At 39.4% G+C, this 25,235-nt stretch overlaps 2 protein-coding genes across 2 annotated transcripts in view; both read right to left on the reverse strand.

Moving 5' to 3' along the window:
• Positions 1 to 471: 471 nt before the first annotated feature.
• Positions 472 to 25,235, reverse strand: part of LOC124263270 (von Willebrand factor D and EGF domain-containing protein-like) — a 34,506-nt gene continuing 9,742 nt past the window's right edge. The window contains exons 5-12 of the mRNA XM_046697862.1: positions 17,585 to 17,648; positions 12,091 to 12,285; positions 11,294 to 11,448; positions 9,069 to 9,333; positions 7,174 to 7,307; positions 5,113 to 5,305; positions 2,245 to 2,435; positions 472 to 581 (exon numbers count right to left, since the gene is read on the reverse strand). Of these exons, the coding sequence (XP_046553818.1) occupies positions 7,209 to 7,307; positions 9,069 to 9,333; positions 11,294 to 11,448; positions 12,091 to 12,285; positions 17,585 to 17,648 (778 nt within the window). The 3' untranslated portion in view covers positions 472 to 581; positions 2,245 to 2,435; positions 5,113 to 5,305; positions 7,174 to 7,208. The remainder of the gene's footprint in view (positions 582 to 2,244; positions 2,436 to 5,112; positions 5,306 to 7,173; positions 7,308 to 9,068; positions 9,334 to 11,293; positions 11,449 to 12,090; positions 12,286 to 17,584; positions 17,649 to 25,235) is intronic.
• On the reverse strand, positions 2,245 to 5,278 carry LOC124263269 (tenascin-like; the record flags this gene model as incomplete). The annotated part of the gene is made up of 2 exons (XM_046697861.1): positions 5,113 to 5,278; positions 2,245 to 2,435 (listed from the first exon to the last, which is right to left on the reverse strand). Coding segments are annotated over exons 1-2 (357 nt in total), but the record flags the coding sequence as incomplete, so codon positions are not given.

Consider the following 25,235-nt stretch of genomic DNA (forward strand, 5'->3'; position numbering starts at 1 on the left):
ACACCGCAAATGCGTTGCGGAGATAATAAAGGGGGATGACATACTTTACAAGAAGTGGGCACCAGTTGTGCTTTCCATTTATGGTGATGTGTTTCTTGTAGCATTGGTTTGGTTGTTGTTTAACGCGGCATTCACCAATATTCCGGCTATATGGCGGCGGTCACTGATTTTCCTTGTGAATGAAATATGTGATTTTAAGCAAAATAACTATGATGTGATATCGCACAGTATTCGTCGGATAGCTAATTCATTTCCACTTATGTAACCAACTGACCTAGATATTCATAGTACTGGTTTATGTATATGGAAAGGTATGTTATTTACCACAAATCTGCATGTGACAACGTTGTTAGCAACGTCACACACCCTGACATGATGAGTTGAAGATGACGACGGCACTTTCATCACTGTATGCTTTTCCATCATTGGAGACTGACACTAGGTAACCACGGGCAACGTGTGTTGGAAGCGCTCATTACAAGAGGTGCTGCAGGCAGGGGAGCAGACGCTTCAGCAATGCTTTCCACTTCCAGTGCCTGGGGTAACGCTTCACCATAAGTTACACTATTGTTGTAGTCGATCTGTCAACAGCCAATGTATAACGTATATATATTCCGTATAGATTCACGTCTTGAAATGTGTAAATGTCCAGTGTGCAACTAGTCAGATGGATACTAGGCGCTATATAAATGGAATTATTATTATTAAATGAAAACGAACCAACAGTAAACAGTAATAGTGTATATATACATATATATATATATATATACACACACACACACACACACACGCACGAACGCACGCGGTCCTTTCTTATTTCTTGTTTATGTCAATGATATTGCTGATGATTTAATCTGCTTGACACGATTATTTGCTGATGATTCGTCTCTTGGGTCATCTTCTCATGATCGTCTATTCATTGAAAGAGATTTGAATTCAAACTTGGAAAGGCTGCGGGCTTGGGCAAAGCGGTGGCTTATAACATACAATCCTGATAAAACTGAGGCAATCTTTTTCTCCTTGCAAAAGAATGTTGATGCACTAAATCTGTACTTTAACGGGGTTTGTGTCAAAACAGTTAATAATCATAAACATTTGGGATTAACATTTTCAAAAGATTGTAAATGGTCTGACCATATTGATAATATTGTAAAAATAACTTCAAAATGATATCTTCTCTACGTAAACTCAAATTTTATTACCACGCTCTGTATTGAATAGAATTTACGTAATGTTCATAAGACCCCATTTTGAATATGCGTGTAAGTATGGGATGGATGTGCTAAATATCAAGCAAATAAATTAGAACAACTGCAATTAGAAGCAGCAAGAATTGTTACAGGTTTACCTAAATATACTCATCATGAACATCTGTATTATGAAACTGGTTGGGAATCTTTTAGCAGAACGTAGGGAGAAAGCGTAAACTTCGCCTTTTACAAAATACAGAATAATATGGCACCATCGTACCTTATTGATCTTGTTCCTGGGGACGTAGCATCTAAATGTAGCTATAATCTTCGCAACTCTGATGATATCTCACTTCCTTTCTCGCGATTAAAATTTTCCCATGATTCTTATTTTCATCCACAATTAGAATGTGGAATGAACTTCCAGTTGAAGTGAGAAAAAGCGAGTCATTGAATTCTTTTATATCGAATATTGTTATAAAACATAAAACTGCTCCTCAATACTTTGATTCTGGACCGAGAATCACTAACATCATCCTTACAAAACTACGTTACACCTGTAGTCAGTTGAATTATGATCTATTCCGTGCTGGTTTAAGAGATAACCCAAGTTGTTCTTGTGGAAATGTTTGTGAAAATTCTTATCATTACTTATTTGACTGTCAATTATATACAGTACAGAGAGAACTATCATGATGACTAATTTACGCAGTATTACAAATGTGGATATAACCTATGAGTTACTATTACATGGCAATGCAGATCTGACTGTTCACATAAATCAAACATATTTAAAAATTGTTCAAACATATATTTATTCATTCAAAACGATTTTCTTAAATGTTGCAATTGTTCCTCTTTTCACATATTTCTGCTTTGTTCTTCTGTGTCCATCTTGTAGAATGAATGTAAATAATACTATGTAAATACTACGGAGAGGGTGTTCTAAGTTGTATAACTTGTACCCAATCCTTTTCTCATGAATAAAATATGTTTTAAAACAAACAAACAAACAACGCACGCACACATACATACATAATGACACACAACATACCTCAAAGGATCTAGTGCGACAATTGCTGAAACCGTTCTGCACGATATGCTCTGTTAGCATGTGGCTGACGTTGCAGGTGCGGGAGGTGACATCACAGACGCCGTCCTCTTTCAGCCCAAATGTTCTCGGTGGTTCGGTGATATCTACAGAGCAATCCGACGCTCCATATCCAGCCTCACACTGACATTCACCTGGTTGAGAAACATTCTCAAAGTCAATTAATAGACGAGAAGACAAGCTACAAATGCTATGTACAAATATTCTGCATACCGTTCCAGTAATATGACAAAAACATGAACAATACCTTAAAAATGAGGTGACTTTAGAAAGAAGTAAAGATTTTCTCCTCTGAACACCAATGATGACAGGCATGATTCGCACTTGACAGTCAACAGTTACGTTATAATGGAGCCATGTTGGTATGTGCGAGAGAGGGTTTATTGATATTGAACTCAACTGACTTACGGCCTGAATGAAATGGGAGTTGGAGTTAGCGAATACAATTGTAAGTATTAATCTCGATTTCCTAGTTTACCAAATACATCCTTCAAATAAAGAAACGAATAGGTGATTCTGAGAAAATTGGACCTATGTATCTGCGGGAAGAACTATATAAATATACAATCATTCAGCGCCAAAACGCGGCAATTTCAACTTTTCCCTTTGCTTTAGAAGCCTTTGCAGAAATATTCGCCAAAACGTCACCAAGAAAACATTCAAAGCAAAATGCACGTGTAAGTAAGCGAAAAAGCATGCGGTATCGATTACTCTAAAAAGACAAACGTGTTTAATTTCGTCATTCGTTTTTGCATGAAAAAGAGGAAATTGTCATGCCACGACTGAGGCCGCCAGTCAAAACATCGCTATAGACGGCGTTGAATCTGGGAAAGTCGCAGTCTGCAGTTGCCCGACATTTCAACGTTCTTCAGAGCACCATATCTCGCCTTTGGATCGTTTCCTGCAGACCATTTCCGCCAAAGATCGCCCGAGAATGGACCGTCCAAGAGTCACCACCTAAGCCCAAGACCGCTCCATTCGGGCTGCTCGCTTGCATCATCGTCTTGCCACAGCCGTGGAGAAGAATTTCCAACCAAACTGTCAGGAATCGATTGCGTGAAGTGGGAATTCGACCAAGAAGGCCAGTTGTCGCCCCTGTTTTGATAACCTTCCATACGCGTAATCGCTCGCGGTGGTGTCGTAGAGTCTGGAACTGGAACCCTAGGAACTAGAGGCGAGTTTGGTTCAGTGATGAATCACGATTTTTTCTTCACCGGCGAGATAGAAGACGTTTTGTCCCTAATTGCATTCAATGGGTCGACAGATTCGATGGCGGAAATGTCATGGTGTGGAGAGAACTATCCAACACACAACGATCTGATTTAGTGGTGATTCTGGGAAATTTGACAACAAATCGGTACATCAACCTTGCACGTCACATGCTTCCGATTATGGACCGACAGAGGGAGTTGTTTCTGCAGGACAACGCTACTTCACAAACAGCACGCCTCTCGGTCCGCAACTTTGACAGTTCTAACGTCAAAATCTTGCTATGGCCTTCCCGAACAGGATATTTAAACCCAATAGAACACCTATGGGGTAAACGCGATCGATGTGTACGTCAACATCAAAACACGCTCAGACACATCCGCACCTGGCCATCACATTGCAGGAACAGTGGGGAAGAATTCCACAAGAGTAACTTCGTCGACTTATCAAGTCTGTGCCGAGACGGTGCCGAGCAGTAATTGCTGCCGATGGTGGCCACACAAAGTACTGACTTTGACGCTATCTTGTGGACTCAAGTAAACAGTAACACAACAATAAACTGCTGCACTGTTGTGTTGGCAAACTCGTTGTCTACAGACGTGTGAATTTTCACCTTTTTTACCGTTGAAAGTACATGAAATAATTGCTCTTAAACTAATGCAACAAATTCTTCTGAAATGGCTCATCCGTTTCTTTCTTTTTGAAGAGTGTATATGTAACATCAAGTAAATCCTTTGATACATCGCGGACGATGACCAAACTCCCGACCTTAGTTAATGTTCTATTGACTAGACCACAGAATGACTTTGATCTGGCTCCTATAGCAGTACCATTCCTGCAAGCTATGCATGACTTTAATGGTCGACCCTCTTACTGCAAGACGACAACAACGCTAGGCCTCTAAGTTCACGGAACTCCTTAGGCAGCGGGGTGTAGAGCTCGCCAGACCTCAACCCCATTGAGCATGCCTTGGGTGAACTCACGTCATACAACACCAGTGAATCTCTCAGGACTTCACAGAGCTCTAGTAGAAGAATGGAATGCGATTCCGCAAGCTTTTATTATGAACTTGATAAACATGAAAACAAGGTGCACCTGTGTCTTGGACGCGCGAGGAGGGTACACAAGATATTGACTGACCAATCCCGCGAGTGCTTCATGTTTGTTACTTTCATTTTGAGGTGTTGGCCTATACAACTGATGTTTGCTAATACTGTTTGAACGTTTGTAAACACATTAAACATTATCATGACACTCTTCGTTCTTTTATTCCTGAGAAACCTTTCTTTACATGTGCTATATATCATTTGACCCTTATTAATGACGCCTAGTATGTTTTTTTAAAGTTACATTTGCTTCAACGTTTCCCCAAATTATCGATACAATGATGACAAATCAGTGATCATAGCCATGTCGGAGTTTCGCCCATCAGCACATTCGCATCATGGAGAAATGCCATCAGTTCTAAGCAATATGCAACGTGACGAGAATTGTTGCAAATTTTAAGACATGGTCTTCCTTTTTCAGTAACAATATCCAATATATGGACGCAAATTGGTTCTCATGCTACAGCACAAAATGACTCCTCCAGATAAGTCTTACCTTCTACACATGTTCCTCTGTGACTACATTCGTTGACGCAGGAGACCTTCTGAAACTGCTCCCACTGACTCGCTGTGGTTCCATTGGCTGCAGGAGCTTTAGCAGCAGCTGTGGCGTTCATCATCACCTTCCTCCCACATTGTTCCATCGCTGTCGCCACCGCCATGTCCGAGAAGGTGGTGTCGCCCATCAACTGTAGTACAAATATTGGGTGAGTGAGCGAGTTTAGTGTAACGCCGCTTTTAGCTATATCCCAGCAATATCACGGCGGGGGCACCAGAAATGGCCTTCACACATTGTACCCATGTTGGGAATCCAACCCAGGTGTTCTGGATGACAAGCGAACGCTTTAACCCTAGGCTATCCCAAATATTATACCTACAGAAAGCGTTCTTATAGTAGCAATGCTTTGGTTTTGAACAAAAGGGCATTCTTGGTAAAATACGACTTGTAAGTAACTTTTCGAATAAAAGCGACAAAGGGTGTTAAAAGATGTGAAAACAAAACTGACTGTGTGTACGTACTAAATTTCAGATCTCCAGTAGATCACTGATCCACAACTTGAGGACAAATGCTTTTTTCTGTCATTTTCCTGATTTGTATTACAAAATCATTGCTTTTTCGCAATAAAACCTCATGTTTTCTCAACCTGAATGGAATCTAAACTGCTTTGGATTATGTAGTGATTCTATAGTATGACCAGAAATTATTGAGAATTTTAGAAATATGTTTAATTGGATTTCTAGTATAAACAACCTTGACCGGCTGTCAAGTGCTTGGTTTCATTCAAGAGAGACAAATCCGTTAATCCTTTTTCATTAGTTTTGTGAAGAGTTATCCCCCTTTGTTTACTTGCTAGCAGACGACATTTTCAGTGATCTTCAGTATGGATGATTTAGAGAAGAGGAAGTTGATTTCAGAGTATTATAACAAGGACATCAGATCAGCTAAAGTGATTTCAAGTTTTCCTTTTGTTCACTGTTTATCGTGTTTTGAAAAATATTGCAAATGGATATGGCATTGAGCACCAGGGAGGCGCAGGTCGGCCCACAAAATTGACTGTCGGTGACAGGAGGCGGCTTGGTATTCTTGTTTCTAAAAACAAACGAAGGAATTTAGAAAACTTAAGGCTGGATATGATTGATAGAGGAACTGTGACTGTCTGTGAGGAGACAATTAGAACTGAGCTGCATGCACTGGGTTGGCAGAAAAGTCGAGGAATTCCATCACCGATCATGAAATCTGAACAAAAGGAGCGAAGGTTGAACTGGTGATTACAGCATAGAAATTTTAACTGGGACAATGTGATTTTCTCAGATGAAAGTTCTGTGTGGCTGTTTCCTAAAACACTGAAATTCTGGACCAAACAAACTAAACCTTTTTATCAGTGCCCAAAGTACAGTCCGAAATTTAACGTGTGGGGTGGCATATCTTTGTTAGGGGCAACGTCCTTCTGTGTATTTGAAGGGAATATAAACAGTGAGCGGTACACAGATATTCTCGAGGGACATTTACTTCCATCTGCTCACGTGTTCTATGGAAATGTTTGGATTTTCCAGCAGGACAACGACCCAAGACATCGTTCAAAGCATTCACAGGCCTGGTTTCGGACCCAATATGACATTATTAGATTGGCCAAGCTTTTGCCCTGACCTAAATCCAATAGAAAATGTTTGGGGACTTATGAAGGAAAGTCTCATAAGAAACATCTCACAAATATTGATGAAATGAAAGAAGAGGTGGTCCGATATTGGCACAGCATGGACCATGACTTTCTAACTGCTTTGATCACTGTTCACCTGTCTTTGAATCTGGAGTTATGTTCTGCTAATATTCACACTTAATACGTGAGTAATGAGTGAAAAAACTTTAAAAATTTACAATCTTAAATTCTCAATAATTTCTGGTTGTAATGTATTAACCACGAATGATGCCTTTTTGAATAAACACAACGCACCTAATTACAATGTCTCTCGGAAATCCATATTAATCATTTCTTTGAAAGATGAGGGATTTAATGACTGAACCACAAATGACAGACTGAGTGTATACTTCTCTAACCTGTATATCCAGAATGCAGTCCTCTTTACTCCGCTCTATGCTTTCTTCATCAATGTTTTGACACAGGTTGACAGACGCTGATTTGTTAAAGAGTTCTTTAACTCTGCTGTCCATCCGTTCATCCACTCCGTGGACTGACAATATACTCACACAATGTTAAGTAATTATCACATATCAATATTGTCCATCGGTTGACTAACTCCGTTTACTGACAACATAATCGCGATTTTTTAAGTAATTAACACATATCAATATTGCCCATCCGTTGACTGACAATATAACCACACAATTTTAAGTAATTAACACCTATGAAAATGTTACTTTCATTAAATGAAAACTTGTAACTAACTGGGTCATTTAGATCTGTGAAGATCCGGGTGAGAATTCGTCATCAGTAACCCTTGCTTGTCGTAAAAGGCGACAAACGGGATCGGGAGGTCAGGCTCGCTGACTTGGTCGATACATGTCACCGTATCCCAGTTGTGTAGGTCGATGTTCATGCGGTTGATAACTGGATTGTCTGGTTCAGACTTTATTATTTACAAGCCGCCATCATAAAGCCGGAATATTGCCGAGTGCGGCGTGAAACAACCCACCAACCAACCACTGGGTCATGTCACATTGAATTTTGTACATAATTAATCAATTGGTAAGGTCTTCACGCTAAAATGGGAAAACGGTTATTTAAAACTGTTCATAGACACAATGTATCAACAGCTTCCTTTGTGTGCAAAAGAAAATTTTCACATTTACCTAGTAACTATTTTATACTCATAACCAATGCAGAAATTCAGCTATGACCAAAATAGGGTATCCATTTGGAGTGTACAACGTTATAGACTCGTTGTAGTCTCAATGTTTCGGCTCTTATATTCGAAGTGCAAGAGCGCCACAAAAATCACTTAACTTGACCTTATAATATTAACGTGATATTATGAATTCGCTTTCACACTGATCCACAATTCCTGCTATGACTTTCGACATTATTATTTTCATAAGACGACAAACTTCGGAATCCAGCGAGATAATACTTTTTTCCTTTTCAAGTTTGTGTGATGTCGGAATATATATTCTCTCTTTGGAAATATGTAATGTACTGTCAACATTTTGCTCAGTCACTCAGTGAGCGGTCCTTGTGGATTCTCGGGACTATTTCGTTTGCTGCTAACGCCACTGACCATGCAGGACGGGTGTCGCCTTAGTAGTTCTCCCTGCCAAACTTATCTTTGCCCTGATGAAAACAGCCTATGTGTCTGATAAGAAACAAGTTCCTAATGTGGTGTTGTACTGTACTACAATGACAGTTTAGTGTTAGTCCTTTTCTGCAAATACTCGGTGATGTTCAACAACTGTATTTTCAAGAGGTGAAAGACCCGTTTCTATTCTTACTTTTCACAGTTCTACACGGTTTGAAAATATGTGGGAAGAGCATTGGGAGAGGTTTTCCTACCTATTGTCGCTTCTGAATAGATGCCATCGTACAAAAATGGTATATGTTTTATGGGTAAACTATGACCCTTGGGTTTTCAGCAATATGCATTGCTTATGTTTCACCAAATTACAGTGCCCCATGTTCTAAGTAATATTGTATTATAGCAACATGTCATTATATATCGAAATGCTCTTCAGTCAGATGATAGGATTTCACCCACGTGGACTTGCAGTTCTAATAAAAAACGATTACGAATAAAAGACACCAAACCCAACCTTGAATAACTCCAATGCAAACAAAAAATGGGTTACTGACTTTGGCCTTTTTAACAGTGCATGACTAACCTTCACTCAGCCTTCTAAGTTTTCTGGTGAATATTTGATTACTAGCCGTTCCCTAAGAAAGTCAATACCATCCATACACTTCTGATATAACAAAAAGGATTAAAAGTATATAACAATACCCTTCGATTTCGTGATTCAAGATTCGGTCCAATCGATCGTCTTCGTCTTGTCCTGATTGCACAAGAATTCTTATCATTCACTGGTATGTAGTTTGCTGGATATATGCACTGCTTAGCTTTGGTGGCAGGACACAGAACTTTATCGTGGGGGCTGGTTGAAGATTCATTAGGCTTAGTCTCACACGTACAATAGGAGGCCAATACCGTAAAGCTTTCCAGATCCTTTACAACATCGTCGTCAAAGAGGGAATTGTGCTTATCGAGACTGAAACAAATAAATAAATGTTCAATGTCTGGAGGATTTATCACACAAATGCGATACCGAAAATATGATCACATATCCGTTATGTGTAGATGTTTCATAACACTTGCCACACCCAGGGGACCCCCTATTAATACATTAATACCTATCCTTGCTGGTAATATGAGGATTTCAGTGAGTGAGTGCCAGTGTGGGGAATAGAACCCGGGATTTCGGCGTGACGAGCGAACGCCCCTGAGCATTTCAAGTATTGAGATGGTGTAATGTAGTGTAGGTTCAAATAATTACTTCAGAGCCTAGACTGAATCAGTGATGAATAGTGAGTGAGTGAGTTAAGTTTAGCAATATTTCAGAAATATCACGGCGGGGGACACCAGAAATGGGCTTCACACATTGTAGTCATGTGGGGAATCGAACCCGGTTTCATCGGCGTGTGGAGCGAACGCCTTAACTGCTAGAGGCTACCCCACCGCCCCCAGTGACGATTAGGACAGTGGTCATGACTGATGGGTGACATAACAGTCACATCTAAGTACTCCTTGATGCGCTGTATGTACGCTCTCGGTATTTTTTGTGCGGCTCTCCGGGCGAGGTATTTTGATTGAGTGAGTTTAAGTTTACGCCGCACTCAGCAATATTCCAGCTAATAATCGAATCTGGACCAGACCAGTGTTTTGAGTAATCTGCGTCCATTATCTATATTTGTGCGTACTTGACGCACATTTGTGCCTCGCATAAAACACAGACATAAACGGCAATCCATCTTTACTCGATTCAAAACTAATACACGAATGCCTTAACGCTACTTGACAATCAAACAACCCTTTAATCCGTTCGTCCTCAGAAGCCTTCGAAATCATCGCCATGGGCTGCTAACGGCGACCACGCAGTGAATCAAGTGGTGCCATGACATATGCATGCATACCTGATAGACTGACAAAGTTAGTGCTTGCAGCTTCAGAAGACCTAAATATCAATTTAATAACTAGCCAAACTCCTGATAGGTGAGCATTGTTTTGTGCCGCATTAGGCAATATTCCAGCATTTGTGTGGAAGGTGGCTGAGTGGGTTAGATGGCTAACTTCATGAGCTGGTGATTGTTGCCTCACTCTTAGATGGGACTCTACCCAAAACGTACTAGCATTTGTATTTTACTAAGTGACCCGTGAAGCTTAACTATGTGAGTGAGTGAGTTTAGTTTTACGCCGCTTTTAGCAATATTCCAGCAGTATCACGGCGGGAGACACCAGAAATAGGCTTCTGACATTGTACCCATGTGGGGAATCGAACCCGGGTCCTCTGCGTTACGAGCGCTGTAACCATCAGGCTACCTCAACGCTCCTACAAATATTGTACCTACAGGAAGCGTTCTTATAGTAGCAGTGCTATAACAATTGAACATTCTGCGTAAACACGACTTGTAAGTGACTTTTCCAATATAAGCTGCAAACGGCATTCAACCGGAAAAAGTCAAGCTGCAAAACACAGTCACCTATGCAAGAACTCCGTGAGCAACGTTGCTTAACTTCAACTGATTTCTGATTTGGGCTCTATGCACAGGGCCACACCACATTACCACGTTGCCTGCTTCAAAATCCAATATTTACTACAGTCACTGGAATAATAATTTGCTGACTGCTCTTACCCGTGAAGATCCGGGTTAGATTTGGTCTTCAACAACCCATGCTTGTCGTAAAAGGCCACTAATCGGGTGGTCAGGCTCGTTGACTTGGTTGACACCAATGTCATCGTATCCCAATTGCGTAGTTCGATGCTTATGATGTTGATTACTGGGATGTCTGGTCCAGCCTCGATTATTTTCAGACCGCCACCGTTTAGGTGGAACATAGCTGAGTGTGGTGTTAAACAACAAACCAGCCAACCAATCAAACCTTAATCGGTCATAGTAGTATTGTCTCTATGGGCTGAGAGGAATGACAGTTGTAATACAGGTTATACATACCTCCATGAACCTGAAATGTCATCGCAGCAGTGTCCCGTCAGTGTTCCACAAAGACCCGATGAGAGGCCTATGTCAGCCTCGGATGGATAGATGAACACATTCAGATTAACGTATCTTACGTCAACCTTGATTGTTGTTCCCGTAGGCAAATACACCCTAAATTAAATAAAATGCCGTGTAACATATGTAACATAATTACTCAGGTAAATAGCATTTTGTCGTTATATTTCACCAAAATAGCAAGCATCTGGGGATCCCCTACGAAATTTGGCTAAGGTATGACTTGACTCACTGATTTAGGTGCCTCAAATCATCGGTTTGCTGTTCCAATATTCTTTGTATGTATGTTTGTTTTGTTTTACTACTTTGTCAGCTATATTTCATCTAAACAGTTGTGTTCAGTCAATTCAGTGGGTAAACCGATGGGCAACTTATAACGCCGTGGAAATGGTTTTCTCCCTGGTTACGCGTCCGTGCGAGTTGCTTCACCTGGCCCATTTCTGTGACATAACGCTAATATGCCTTGCGGTGGGGTAGCATAGCGGTGAAAGCGTTAGCGATTCCTCACATGGCATAGTGCTAATAGACTGTGACGCTACCGTTCACAATGGACATTCCTCTGTCCATAAATAACCCATTAAATTTCCATAATCAATAACATAATTTTCATGTATAGAGAGACTAAATTACTGACAGTAGTTACTGACCATAATATTAATATTCAAAATTAAGAGAAACTGTCTGATTTACCTGTCACAAGGCTGCTTGTTAGAATCATAAAACGAAGCGATGTTTACCTGATACTGACTGTGTTTCTTGTGGACGGCCATCTCCTCAGGGCGGCCTCCACATGTTGCAAACCCGATTTCCCAAGGTACGCGGTAGCCAGCACACCGGTCGAATCGGAACACAGTCCGTCCTGAACGTATAGCGATCGCACATGGACACGTTGGAGTTGCTCTGTCCCCACATGGAGCTGTTGTCATCTGAACCTGCAGAAAATCACAGCAACTTCCATGTACATGGAGTACCATGATCAAACCATCAAACACATACACCGAATAGGGTAAATAACAAACAGGGAATAAGTGAGTGAGTGAACATGGTTTTATGCCGATTTTAGCAATATTCCAGTAATATCACGGCGGGAGACCCGAGAAATAGGCTTCACACATATGTGGGGAATCGAACCCAGGTCTTGACGAGCAGACGCTTTAACCATGAAGCTACTTCACCGCTCCATGTAAGATTGGAGAACATGAAGTGTGATTTGACTATTTTACGAACACCCATGCCCCTCCTCGTCAGCCCTCCTGATGCTACATACACATGTAAAACTGCACGCAAGAAATCTTTGACAGCAGTTCTACTTTCCTGTACTGATAGGCGGTGGGGTAGCCTAGTGGTTAAAGCGTTAGCTCGTCACGCCGAAGACCCGGGTTCGATTCCCCACACGGGGACAATGTGTGAAGCCCTTTTCTGGTGTCCCCCACCGTGATATTGCTGGAATATTGCTAAAAGCGGCGTAAAACTAAACTCAGTCAGTCAGTCCTATACCGATATTACAACTTACATCCGCGATCTAATGCAAAAGAAGCGGGACACTCAATTGGGTATACATGTATATACATTCAACATGAAATCATACCTATTGGTTATACGTGCTCGGGTTGTCAGTCCAGATTTGGAGAAGCTATTACTCGACTATTTCATATTGGTCATTCTAGATATACCCGTGTGTACCTGTTGAAAGGTGAGGATCCTCCAATATGCATCTCTTGTGATAAAATAATCACGGTCAACCATGTTCTGCATGACTGCGTTGCTTTTTCCATCCGATCAGTATTTCAGTATAAAAAAACAATTAATAATTGTCTGTTTAAAAGAAATGGAAGTGATTGTAAATTCTAGATAAGTATGTATCTACATTCAGTTGTTGACGATCTGAGCTTGTTCTATATTGTGTTGTCTATAGTTTTAGATTTACATGCTGGCTTTACATCTTATCTGTGATTTTCTGGTTGTTTTTGGTGTATTTCGTCAGTGAGTGGGTTATCAGATTCTCGACATATGTGTCAATTGTTTTGATTTGGTCACTATTGCTGAAATACTGCTGATGTGACTAGAATGTCACACAGTATGAAGAATGACAAAATTCAAACTACGACATCCGGAGTCACTTCAGTTTTGAATCTCGACTGAAATCTCCTCTTCTCTGTTGTCCACAAACATCCATATGAACCGCATTTCTTGCACTACGTCCACTTTTAGATCTGATAATAATGTCCACCTTCTTAGATCTGATAACAATGTCCGCCCTTTTTGATCTGAAAACAATGTCCGCCCTTTTAGATCTGATAACAATGTCCGCCCTCTTAGATCTGATAACAATGAACGCCCTTTTAGATCTGATTACAGTATCCGCCCTTTTTGATCTGATAACAATGTCCGCCCTCTTAGATCTGATAACAATGTCCGCCCTATTAGATCTGATAACAATGTACGTCCTATTAGATCAGATAACAATGGGCGTCTTTTTACATCGAACTACAATGTCCACCCTCTTAGATCTGATAACAATGAACGCCCTCTTAGATCTGATAACAGTATCCGCCCTTTTCGATCTGATAACAATGTCCGCCCTCTTAGATCTGATAACAATGAACGCCCTTTTAGATCTGATTACAGTATCCGCCCTTTTTGATCTGATAACAATGTCTGCCCTCTTAGATCTGATAACAATGTCCGCCCTATTAGATCTGATAACAATGTCCGCCCTTTTCGATCTGATAACAATGTCCGCCCTTTTCGATCTGATAAGAATGTCCGCCCTTTTCGATCTGATAAGAATGTACGCCCTTTTAGATCTGATAATAATGTCCACCCTGTTAGATCTGATAACAATGTACGCCCTTTTAGATCTGAAAACAATGTCCGCCCTTTTAGATCTGATAACAATGTCCGCCCTTTTAGATGTGATAACAATGAACGCCCTTTTAGATCTGATTACAGTATCCGCCCTTTTTGATCTGATAACAATGTCCGCCCTATTAGATCTGATAACAATGTACGTCCTATTAGATCAGATAACAATGGGCGTCTTTTTACATCGAACTACAATGTCCGCCCTCTTAGATCTGATAACAATGAACGCCCTTTTAGATCTGATAACAGTATCCGCCCTTTTTGATCTGATAACAATGTCCGCCCTCTTAGATCTGATAACAATGAACGCCCTTTTAGATCTGATTACAGTATCCGCCCTTTTTGATCTGATAACAATGTCCGCCCTCTTAGATCTGATAACAATGTCCGCCCTATTAGATCTGATAACAATGTCCGCCCTTTTAGATCTGATAACAATGTCCACCCTTTTCGATCTGATAACAATGTCCGCCCTCTTAGATCTGATAACAATGTACGCCCTATTAGATCAGATAACAATGGGCATCTTTTTACATCCAACTACAATGTCCGCCCTTTTAGATCTGATAAAAATGTGCATCCTTTTAGATCTAATTACAGTGTCCGCCCTTTTGGATCTGATAACTATGTCCGCCCTCTTAGATCTGATAACAATGTACACCCTTTTAGATCTGATAACAATGTGCGCCTTTTAAGATCTGATAACAATGTCCGCCCTCTTAGATCTGATAACAATGTACGCCCTTTTAGATCTGATATCAATGTCCGCCTTCTTAGATCTGATAACAATATCAGCCCTCTTAGTTCTGATAACAATGTACACCTTTTAGATCTGATAACAATGTCCGCCCTCTTAGATCTGATAACAATGTACGTCCTCTTAGATCTGATAACAATGTGCGCCTTTTTAGGTCTGATAACAATGTCCGCCCTCTTAGATCTGATAACAATGTGCGCCTTTTTAGATCTGAAATCAATGTTCGCCCTCTTAGATCTGATAACAATGTGCTCCTTTTTCGATCTGATAACAATGTACGCCCTCTTAGACCTGATAACAATGTCCACCCTCTTAGATCTGATAACAATGTGCGCCTTTTTAGATCTGAAATCAATGTTAGCCCTCTTAGATCTGATAACAATGTACACCCTTTTAGATCTGATAACAATGTGCGCCTTTTAAGATTTGATAACAATGTCCGCCCTCTTAGATCTGATAACAATGTACGCCCTTTTAGATCTGATGTCAATGTCCGCCTTCTTAGATCTGATAACAGTATCAGCCCTTTTTGATCTGATAACAATGTACGCCCTTTTAGATCTGATAACAATGTACGCCCTCTTAGATCTGATAACAATGTACGCCCTCTTAGATCTGATAACAACGTCCGCCCTCTTAGATCTGATAACAATGTGCGCCTTTTTAGATCTGATAACAATGTCCGCCCTATTAGATCTGATAACAATGTGCGCCTTTTTAGATCTGAAATCAATGTTCGCCCTCTTAGATCTGATAACAATGTGCTCCTTTTTCGATCTGATAACAATGTACGCCCTCTTAGATCTGATAACAATGTCCGCCCTCTTAGATCTGATAACAATGTACGCCCTTTTAGATCAGATAACAATGGGCATCTTTTTACATCCAACTACAATGTCCGCCCTTTTAGATCTGATAAAAATGTGCGTCCTTTTAGATCTAATTACAGTGTCCGCCCTTTTGGATCTGATAACTATGTCCGCCCTCTTAGATCTGATAACAATGTACACCCTTTTAGATCTGATAACAATGTGCGCCTTTTAAGATCTGATAACAATGTCCGCCCTCTTAGATCTGATAACAATGTACGCCCTTTTAGATCTGATATCAATGTCCGCCTTCTTAGATCTGATAACAATATCAGCCCTCTTAGTTCTGATAACAATGTACGCCCTTTTAGATCTGATAACAATGTCCGCCCTCTTAGATCTGATAACAATGTACGTCCTCTTAGATCTGATAACAATGTGCGCCTTTTTAGGTCTGATAACAATGTCCGCCCTCTTAGATCTGATAACAATGTGCGCCTTTTTAGATCTGAAATCAATGTTCGCCCTCTTAGATCTGATAACAATGTGCTCCTTTTTCGATCTGATAACAATGTACGCCCTCTTAGACCTGATAACAATGTCCACCCTCTTAGATCTGATAACAATGTGCGCCTTTTTAGATCTGAAATCAATGTTAGCCCTCTTAGATCTGATAACAATGTACACCCTTTTAGATCTGATAACAATGTGCGCCTTTTAAGATCTGATAACAATGTCCGCCCTCTTAGATCTGATAACAATGTCCGCCCTTTTAGATCTGATATCAATGTCCGCCTTCTTAGATCTGATAACAGTATCAGCCCTTTTTGATCTGATAACAATGTACGCCCTTTTAGATCTGATAACAATGTACGCCCTCTTAGATCTGATAACAATGTACGCCCTCTTAGATCTGATAACAACGTCCGCCCTCTTAGATCTGATAACAATGTGCGCCTTTTTAGATCTGATAACAGTGTCCGCCCTATTAGATCTGATAACAATGTGCGCCTTTTTAGATCTGAAATCAATGTTTGCCCTCTTTGATCTGATAACAATGTGCTCCTTTTTCGATCTGATAACAATGTACGCCCTCTTAGATCTGATAACAATGTCCGCCCTCTTAGATCTGATAACAATGTGCGCCTTTTTAGATCTGAAATCAATGTTCGCCCTCTTAGGTCTGATAACAATGTGCTCCTTTTTAGATCTGATAACAATGTTCGCCCTCTTAGATCTGATAACAATGTCCGCCTTCTTAGATCTGATAACAATACCAGCCCTCTTAGGTCTGATAACAATGTCCGCCCTTTTAGATCTGATAACAATGTACGCCCTTTTAGGTCTGATAACAATGTCCGCCTCTTTGATCTTAAAACAATGTCCGCCCTTTTAGATCTGATAACAATATCAGCCCTCTTAGGTCTGATAACAATGTCCGCCCTTTTAGATCTGATAACAATGTACGCCCTTTTAGGTGTGATAACAATGTCCGCCCTCTTAGATCTGATAACTATGTGCGCCTCTTTGATCTTAAAACAATGTCCGCCCTTTTAGATCTGAAAACAATGTCTGCCCTCTTAGAGCTGATAACAATGTCCGACCTGTTAGAGCTGATAACACTGTTCGCCCTTTAGATCTGATAACCATATCCGTCCTTTTAGATCTGATAACAATGTACGCCCTTTTAGATCTGATATTAATGTGCTCCCGTTTAGATCTGATTACAATGTACGCCCGTAAAACTACTTATATCAAAACGGTTATTAAAGCGACGTTTATATGATCCCCAATTTATACCTCAATGTTATGCTCTTCATTCTTGTACAGGACATAGTGACCAGTATACTGATGTTCGTAGTATCTGAAACAAAACAACTGGTTTTGAAGAGGGTACACACATGCTACATGCGCAAGTAATTTCTGCAGATGTATGTGTTGATATGTACATGTATGTCCCCGTATATTGGGCAATGTGGTCCTTTGTTCATTGCAACATTTTGTGTATGGTTTTCTCTTGTAGTCCTCATATTTGCAACAGTGAGTGAGTGCGGGTTTGGCCATTTCTGTGCATATGTAGAGATACTACTGGAATAAAGTAACTGTGCATTATCTGATGCTAAGCCATTTTTATGCAAAAAGAAGAACACATGATTTGTGGTGTTTTCCGTAATCACTGTTCAACTGTTGACAGGTTAATATAATAAATTATCGAAATCTGTATAATTTAGAACTAGGCATCGTGGCACGTCCTTGAAGAGATGTGGTGTCAAAAGTCAAATTCAGTATCGTGTATGGCCACCAGTGGCGTTGATGCAGGCTTGACAACGCTTGTCCCAATTTTGCTAACGTTAATGGCTGATTCTGGGCTTGACGTAGACGTCTCTCCATTTCATCAGAAGCGTGCTCGATAGGGGACATGTCCGGAGAAACAGCTGGTTAGGAATGTTCAGTTGTCTCAGGAAACCATAAACGACATGTGGGCGGGCATTATCTTGCTGAAGCATGGAGGTACATCTCTGTCCTTGAATGAACGGCTGCACGTGAGGCCCAATGATCTCATCCCTATATCGCAGACTGTCATATTGCCATTGATAATGTCAAGTTGTGTCCGACCATGAGATGTGATGTCCTCCACCCGATAACGCTTACGCCACCAAACTGTCGACGTTGAACAACGCACGCGTCAGCATACCGTTCACCTCACTGTCTGCACAATCTTGTCCTGCCATCTGAGCAGTCCAGACGAAATCTCGTCTCGTCAGTGTACAAAACACTGTCCTAATCTTGTCCCCTGCACCGCAGATGCTGAGTGCACCATTTGGACGTAAACCAGGAATGGTCCGAACAGTCAAACTGGCAGTCTGGAATTGATTCCTTAGATGGGTCAGCTGAATGTGGTTGTCTTGCCTGCACAGCCGGTTCTAGACAAATCTCTCTGTAAGCCGTGACATGACCTACACGCAGTTTAGGTTGAAATTAACGTGTTTTCCACAAAAGTCAGAGGCAAGAGAATAAGCAACCGTTCTTCAAATTTCAATATCAGATGTGTGAACTTCAGGTGTCAAAAAGCATGCAAAAAGTGAGTAAATTCATTGTGCACAAAGTGCACGTGCCACACGCGATACGAGATATTACAGTTCATTCAAAGTGTTTTGTTACGTGTATATTTAGGGCTATTATTAACTTTCAAACTACTTTATATTTTATGCAATTTTAGTTAGTATATAAAGCTTCCATACATTTAACACATTCAGTAATAAGCTGGGTCACCAATTGAATATTTCCCGCTTCACTGGATGCTTCTAGACCAGTGCTTTACACTGATTGTTTTGCCAATGTTTGAAATGAACGATTCTCGTGTGTGTGTTTGTGTACACATGTATTGCAAGTATGCAGGTATGTATTGTTTGAACATCAACATAATCAAGTTTAAAGATAAACAAAATACTTAAATATCTCCCTTTTGACATGGCTGATAAAGGGTACAGTTGAATTTCTACTTTGTCTAAACTTAACTTGCTTTACAACAAGTATTACGATATTAACTGAGTTATTTTTTCTTTTGATACCAAACAAAATGTTCTGTTTTGTAAACTGTAACGGAATATTCAAATCGGTTAAAAGCAATGACTGGAGAACAATTTCACAGTCTGAGAATAGATCGGTAATTTATTCACTGTTATGTTTGCAAAAACAGGAAATTGAGAGCCTATATACTTAATCTTCAACAAAAACTGTTGGTAAAATATCCAGAATAATTCTCTATTATCTAACCTCACACATAAATGTCGCTTTCTGATTGGCTGAGCGCTCTTCTATTATTTTCAACAATAGAATAATTTCAATGTACCCCGATGTCAATGGCAACTCATTTGGTACTTGGTGGTAGTAATTCTTTATCTCGAATAACATTGAATCATGTATGATGTACGGAAATTACCGATGTTTTGCGAATGCAAATCGATGGAAGGGAGATAATTCTAAATCTGCTTTTCTTGTCAGCAAAAGCTACCCAGCAGGCACATCAACGTTGTTTCAACGTTGAGAATAGGTTGATCCTCAACGTTGAAAATAGATTGAAAATAGGTTGTATATGAAAGTTTTTTTGACGTAGATATCCGACGTGGAATCTACGTTGAAGTTTGACCGATTATCAACGTTGAAAAAAGGTTGTATATGAAAGTTTTTTAGACGTAGATATCTGACGTGGAATCAACGTTGAAGTGTGACATATTGTTAACGTTGAAAATGGGTTGTTCCGTGGTTGTATATGAAAGTTTTTTAGACGTAGATATCCGACGTGGAATCAACGTTGAAGTTTGACATATTATTAACGTTGAAAATGGGTTGTTCCGTGGTTGTGTCTGGGATTACGCTTTCCTGTAAATAGACTTGCACTTCATCTTTAAACTACACTAAAGTAGCACCAAACTCCTGCATCCAGCTAAAATACCCAAAAAGCTACCTGCAATAAACAGTGTTCAAACAGAAAATTGCAGTAAAAATATTTACCTGATAAAATACTTGGTTAAAATTCCACATTCAATATAATGTTCATTTAAGTTTTATGTCAGTTGGACGTATAATTACAGTAAGAAGAAAAGAGTATTCCAAATTAAGAAAAACTATTTACTGTTGTATTGTTATCTTGAAAAGGTGGAAATTGTCCCCAGAAGACATTTTGTCTGAGTTTCAGCTATTAGACAGACCCCTGAATAAACACAATGCAATTACTTTCACCATGAAAGGGATCCAAGATGACCAGGAACTATACCTTAAAACAGCACATAAAACAAGTCACTTTTCATGAAATCTTTATGAACACACACGCACAGAGAAACGTGGTTTAATGCATAATGTAAAACATCACACATGACATAGTCTGTAGGTGATCTCTGTTGTGCTAATAACACAATATCATCTGCATATAGCATCAAAGTGACATTTACGCCACCAATTTCAATACCACAGTTCAGATTTTTCAACACAATTACAACTCCAAAAACACAATTATCAGCTCCTCTTCTTTCTGCCACTCCCAGCCTGGCGGTCAGGTGGATATTTCAGAAACGTCCCTAACTCTTTCTTGAAATTTGCTTCGGATGCATTCCCATCTCATTCCCATGAGATAGGACACATTCTGAAATTTTATATTTAAATACATGAATAAGTTATATGGAAGATATATTGTCTTAAATAATTCAAATATTTGTTTAATCAATCACTTGAAAGGTTCCTTTCACTGCTGTAACTTGGCATGTGGACATATGAACAGCATCAATACAAAATATGACGAAAAGTGTAAACAATTTATATTTTCAACCGAAGGAATGGAAGTTTTCTTAAACATTTTCAAAGAAAATCCTCAATTGCAAGTTGATTATTCAATTAGACTATGAATTAAATGCTGCTTTACTGTCATATATTATTTGCTATGGTCATGATGAATATGCTGCACTTGGTAATTAACTTACCAGAGATGATTGAATACAACCTTGTATTCTTAAAAGAAAACTTGCCGTTTTGCCGATCAACATTCACTCCTGACATCAAATTGTTTGACATTGTCCTGCAAAACAATGGAAGATTGTTGTTATTCTGTCAGATTTAGTTTTCTTTAGAGATTCTCGGAAATGATTATTTCAAATTAATAGGAGTTGTACTGATGTAGCAATTTTGAAGGTGAAGGTCCGGGGTGGAATAGCCCTTCAGCAACCCATGCTTGCTATAAAAGGCGACTATGCTTGTCGTAAAAGGCGACTAACGGGATCGGGTGGTCAGGCTCGCTGACTTGGTTGACACATGTCATCGGTTCCCAATTGCGCAGATCGATGCTCATGCTGTTGATCACTGGATTGTCTGGTCCAGACTCGATTATTTACAGACCGCCGCCATATAGCTGGAATATTGCTGAGTGCGGTGTAAAACTCAACTCACTCACTCACTCACACAAGCCATTTTACATTAAATGATAAGAAAACAAAATGGGTGGTGGTTCACAGGTCAAAGAACAAGTCTATTGTGGGAGGTCTCCCAACACCATTTGTTCCCAAACACAAGGAAGTATGGATCATGGAGTTCTGAAAACAATAATGAGCTCTCATAAGTATACAATATATTCTCTATTATCTACTCTCTCTCTCTTTCTCTTTGTCATTTGTACACTCATAAAACTCAGATAAATAACTTCTTTATAATTCATAAATGTTTACACTTAATCTCTTATAGAAACGCTTAGAAAATCTCTCATATAATGAATTATGTGGGCGTATTATCTGCGACGTCATAACTATGCTTCTCTGAATCATGAACAATAGAATAATGAGATTAAACTCTACACTGCCAGAAATAATCTATCATACCCTGAATAATAAGACATTGAATAACATCTCTTACAACTCCAATCTACACTCAAAAAGACTTAAACGTACTCGTAAAAAAACATCGCTGGCACACGCAAATTCTTGGAAACAGTGCATTTCTGACTCTCAATTCCAAGAAATGGAAGTCCTACTCTATTTGACCAAAGGGGTGACAGGTGGCCAAAACATATTGAAATGTAGGTCATACACTGAAAATAACTCTGATTTAAAACACTACAAATATACACCTTCTCTAATATACTCGATAGATGATCTTAACAAGGGAACATGTACATAAAATGCTGATATCTAACAACACCTGTACTTTAAATACTGACTCTTCCAAATCTCAGTATGTTTCACTGCACACATATTAGATTGCAAATAATGAAAAACCTACCCTTTGACAATAATAAAAAACATCATATTCAAATTCTACAGCTGACCAAATACCTGAAGAGTGTGTCTTCCAGCAATAAACATCTATATATATCTATAAATGTATGACTTCTGTCCTCTCGCGTGCTATCTCCCATCCAGCTGTTTACGGCGAAAAACAATATGGCGCCAAGCAAGGGAGTGCTCATTAAACTAAACATCTCCGGATCATTGTCAAATTTTTCTCTTAAATGATCAACCTTAATATATAAATGAAAATAAAGTCCAACTATTATCACCAAAAATGACAAAACATTATCACAAATATTCAAAACAGGTGGTAATGAAAGAGCATTATCATCTTTCTATTAAACTTTGTGGTGGATATACTGGAAACAAGTGAAATGTTAAAAACGTGTTACCTTAGCATTGCTCCTTTTATTTGATCCACAAAATTGCTGCCACCCAGTCTTCGAAGATGAGATTTCTGCAAATTCCATTAAAATTATACCTTATTTCATAATTAAATGTTCCTTACTTTAAAATTACTTCTTTTGTATGTAAGATTTTAACCTCTAAGAGACATGAATTATCATATCCCTTCCAAACAAGTGTAAGAATTAAAGTCTGTGGGTGCAGTTTTGTTAATTGTCCCATCAAAGAATCATTAGTGAAGTTACACTTTTTGTAAATAAATAAAAGTTCAAATAAGTTATATACAATTTCATCCTTAACAAAGACTTTCACAAGACATTTTGATGTGAAAATTTCGTTGCATTTCCTTACGCCATTCTCCACCACCCCCCTCCCCCCAAATAATATACATATGTTGACAGGGTTCAGGGCGTGCTCAATGCATAATAGTTTACTGATAGATCTATTCAAACGAACAAATGTTCATAATAATGGGATGCAATATAAAATGTTGATTAATCCTATCCGATTTTGTATAGCTGCCCTTAGGGACCGTTATTAATGTATGGCTTTGGGGTGATGTTGATTTTTATGGAGAAGCATGTACAATGTGAATTCCCCCAATGTGAGACGGCCCACCCTACATGTCATGTACATTATCTATGACGCCCTCTCCCCTTCCAATAATTTCTAAGCATCATATTAAACATAGTGCGTGTGTACAAAAATGCTGACCCCTTAGCTCCCCTGAAAAAAATGGGTGACACCCCACCCCTTACAATCATCACCCCCACCCGCAGATGTATATTTAATTATGAACGGTTCCTTATATTGATGTACTTCATTGATTATTTGAAAATGTATATTTGCAAAATTCAAATCAGGTGATGGGTACGAAAGGAAATCCTTTTCGATTATATAATAAAATGCCAAATATATGCATGTAAATATATTGAAAAATAACAAAACAAGTTCATGGAAAACACGGGCTTCCACTAAATTTTGAGAAACATGTACTGTGACATACCGGTAACCTTGTGAGTTAAAACATGAGCCCTAATTCGGAGTTTCTTGCTACTTTGACCTGCTAGATTCCTACGTTTTCAGAATACATGAAGGACATACTTACCAAATAAACACCAGCATGCCGTGAAGATGGCGAAAATAGAACGATATTGCGTTGAACTTCGCCAAAGTGAACTGACAACGATCAGCTGCCTTTGCGCGCGCGATAATTGTGCGCATGTCCGGATATGGCCAAACGAGGCGATCGAAAGGTCAACATCTGGCATGTGTTTGAAAGCAAATTGTCGGGAATTATACAATTTTCACAGTTTTGTTGGAAAATATCAAATGTACTGCAATTTGGATAACTGATAACTTTATACCTAAAATTGCGATTTACGTAATATTTCCGTCCCTTGATCGATGCACAATCCAACAATATATAAGATTAAATCTGTCACTAGCTCGATCTTGATCTTTTATGAAAATAATGTTCCGAAATGATAGTTGCTAAGTTGGATACCTATTACCAATATGAATTATGTATCAAATTTGCCAAGGAAACAATTAGTTGACATTTTGTTGGTTCCTTACGTTGAAACAACGTTGACAACTAAACGAATCTCGACTAACTTTCTTTGGTCGCATGATAAACGTTGAATCAACGTTTAGGAAAGGTTGATCAACCAAACAACCAAAATTCAACGTTGATTCAACGTTGATTCAACGTTGTGTGCCCGCTGGGTAGCGATGGCTACAGATAGATTTGTACCCGTGCTTCAAGTAATTCAAAATTAACATTAAGGTGTTCGGTAAGAGAAATACGTTGTTGACTGGTCCCTCGGAGCCCATTGGTTGATGTACCCTCGATGTTTGTTTATGTTCCCCTTGCCCTTCGGGCATAAACAAACATCGAGAGTACATCAACCTATGCCCCCTCGTGACCAGTGAACAACTTATATTGTAACCATCTTAAATCAATGTTATAGGAGCACTTTCATGTGATAATATTGAATATTTCCCAGTCTTTTGGTAGGAGATTTAGATTCAAGTATGCTCCCAGTTTTTATCATGATGTTTTGTCTCGTATAGTGTAAAAGTGTTCCATAAAACATTTTGCAACCTGTTTCACTGAATTTTAGTTTAGACAAATTAAAAGGCTAAAGGGGATAACGAGGAAATGTTTATCTTGAGAACGGAGAGCGCGGCATGGCCGGTGCAGCGTGAGGAACTGGGCAAGATACGAAGAGGCAGATCCAGACAGACAGCGAAAAGTGAGGCACAGAAGC

Source organism: Haliotis rubra, unplaced genomic scaffold (assembly GCF_003918875.1).
Source record: "Haliotis rubra isolate DU_JTF1 unplaced genomic scaffold, ASM391887v1 Scf876, whole genome shotgun sequence".
Classification (NCBI taxonomy): domain Eukaryota; kingdom Metazoa; phylum Mollusca; class Gastropoda; order Lepetellida; family Haliotidae; genus Haliotis; species Haliotis rubra.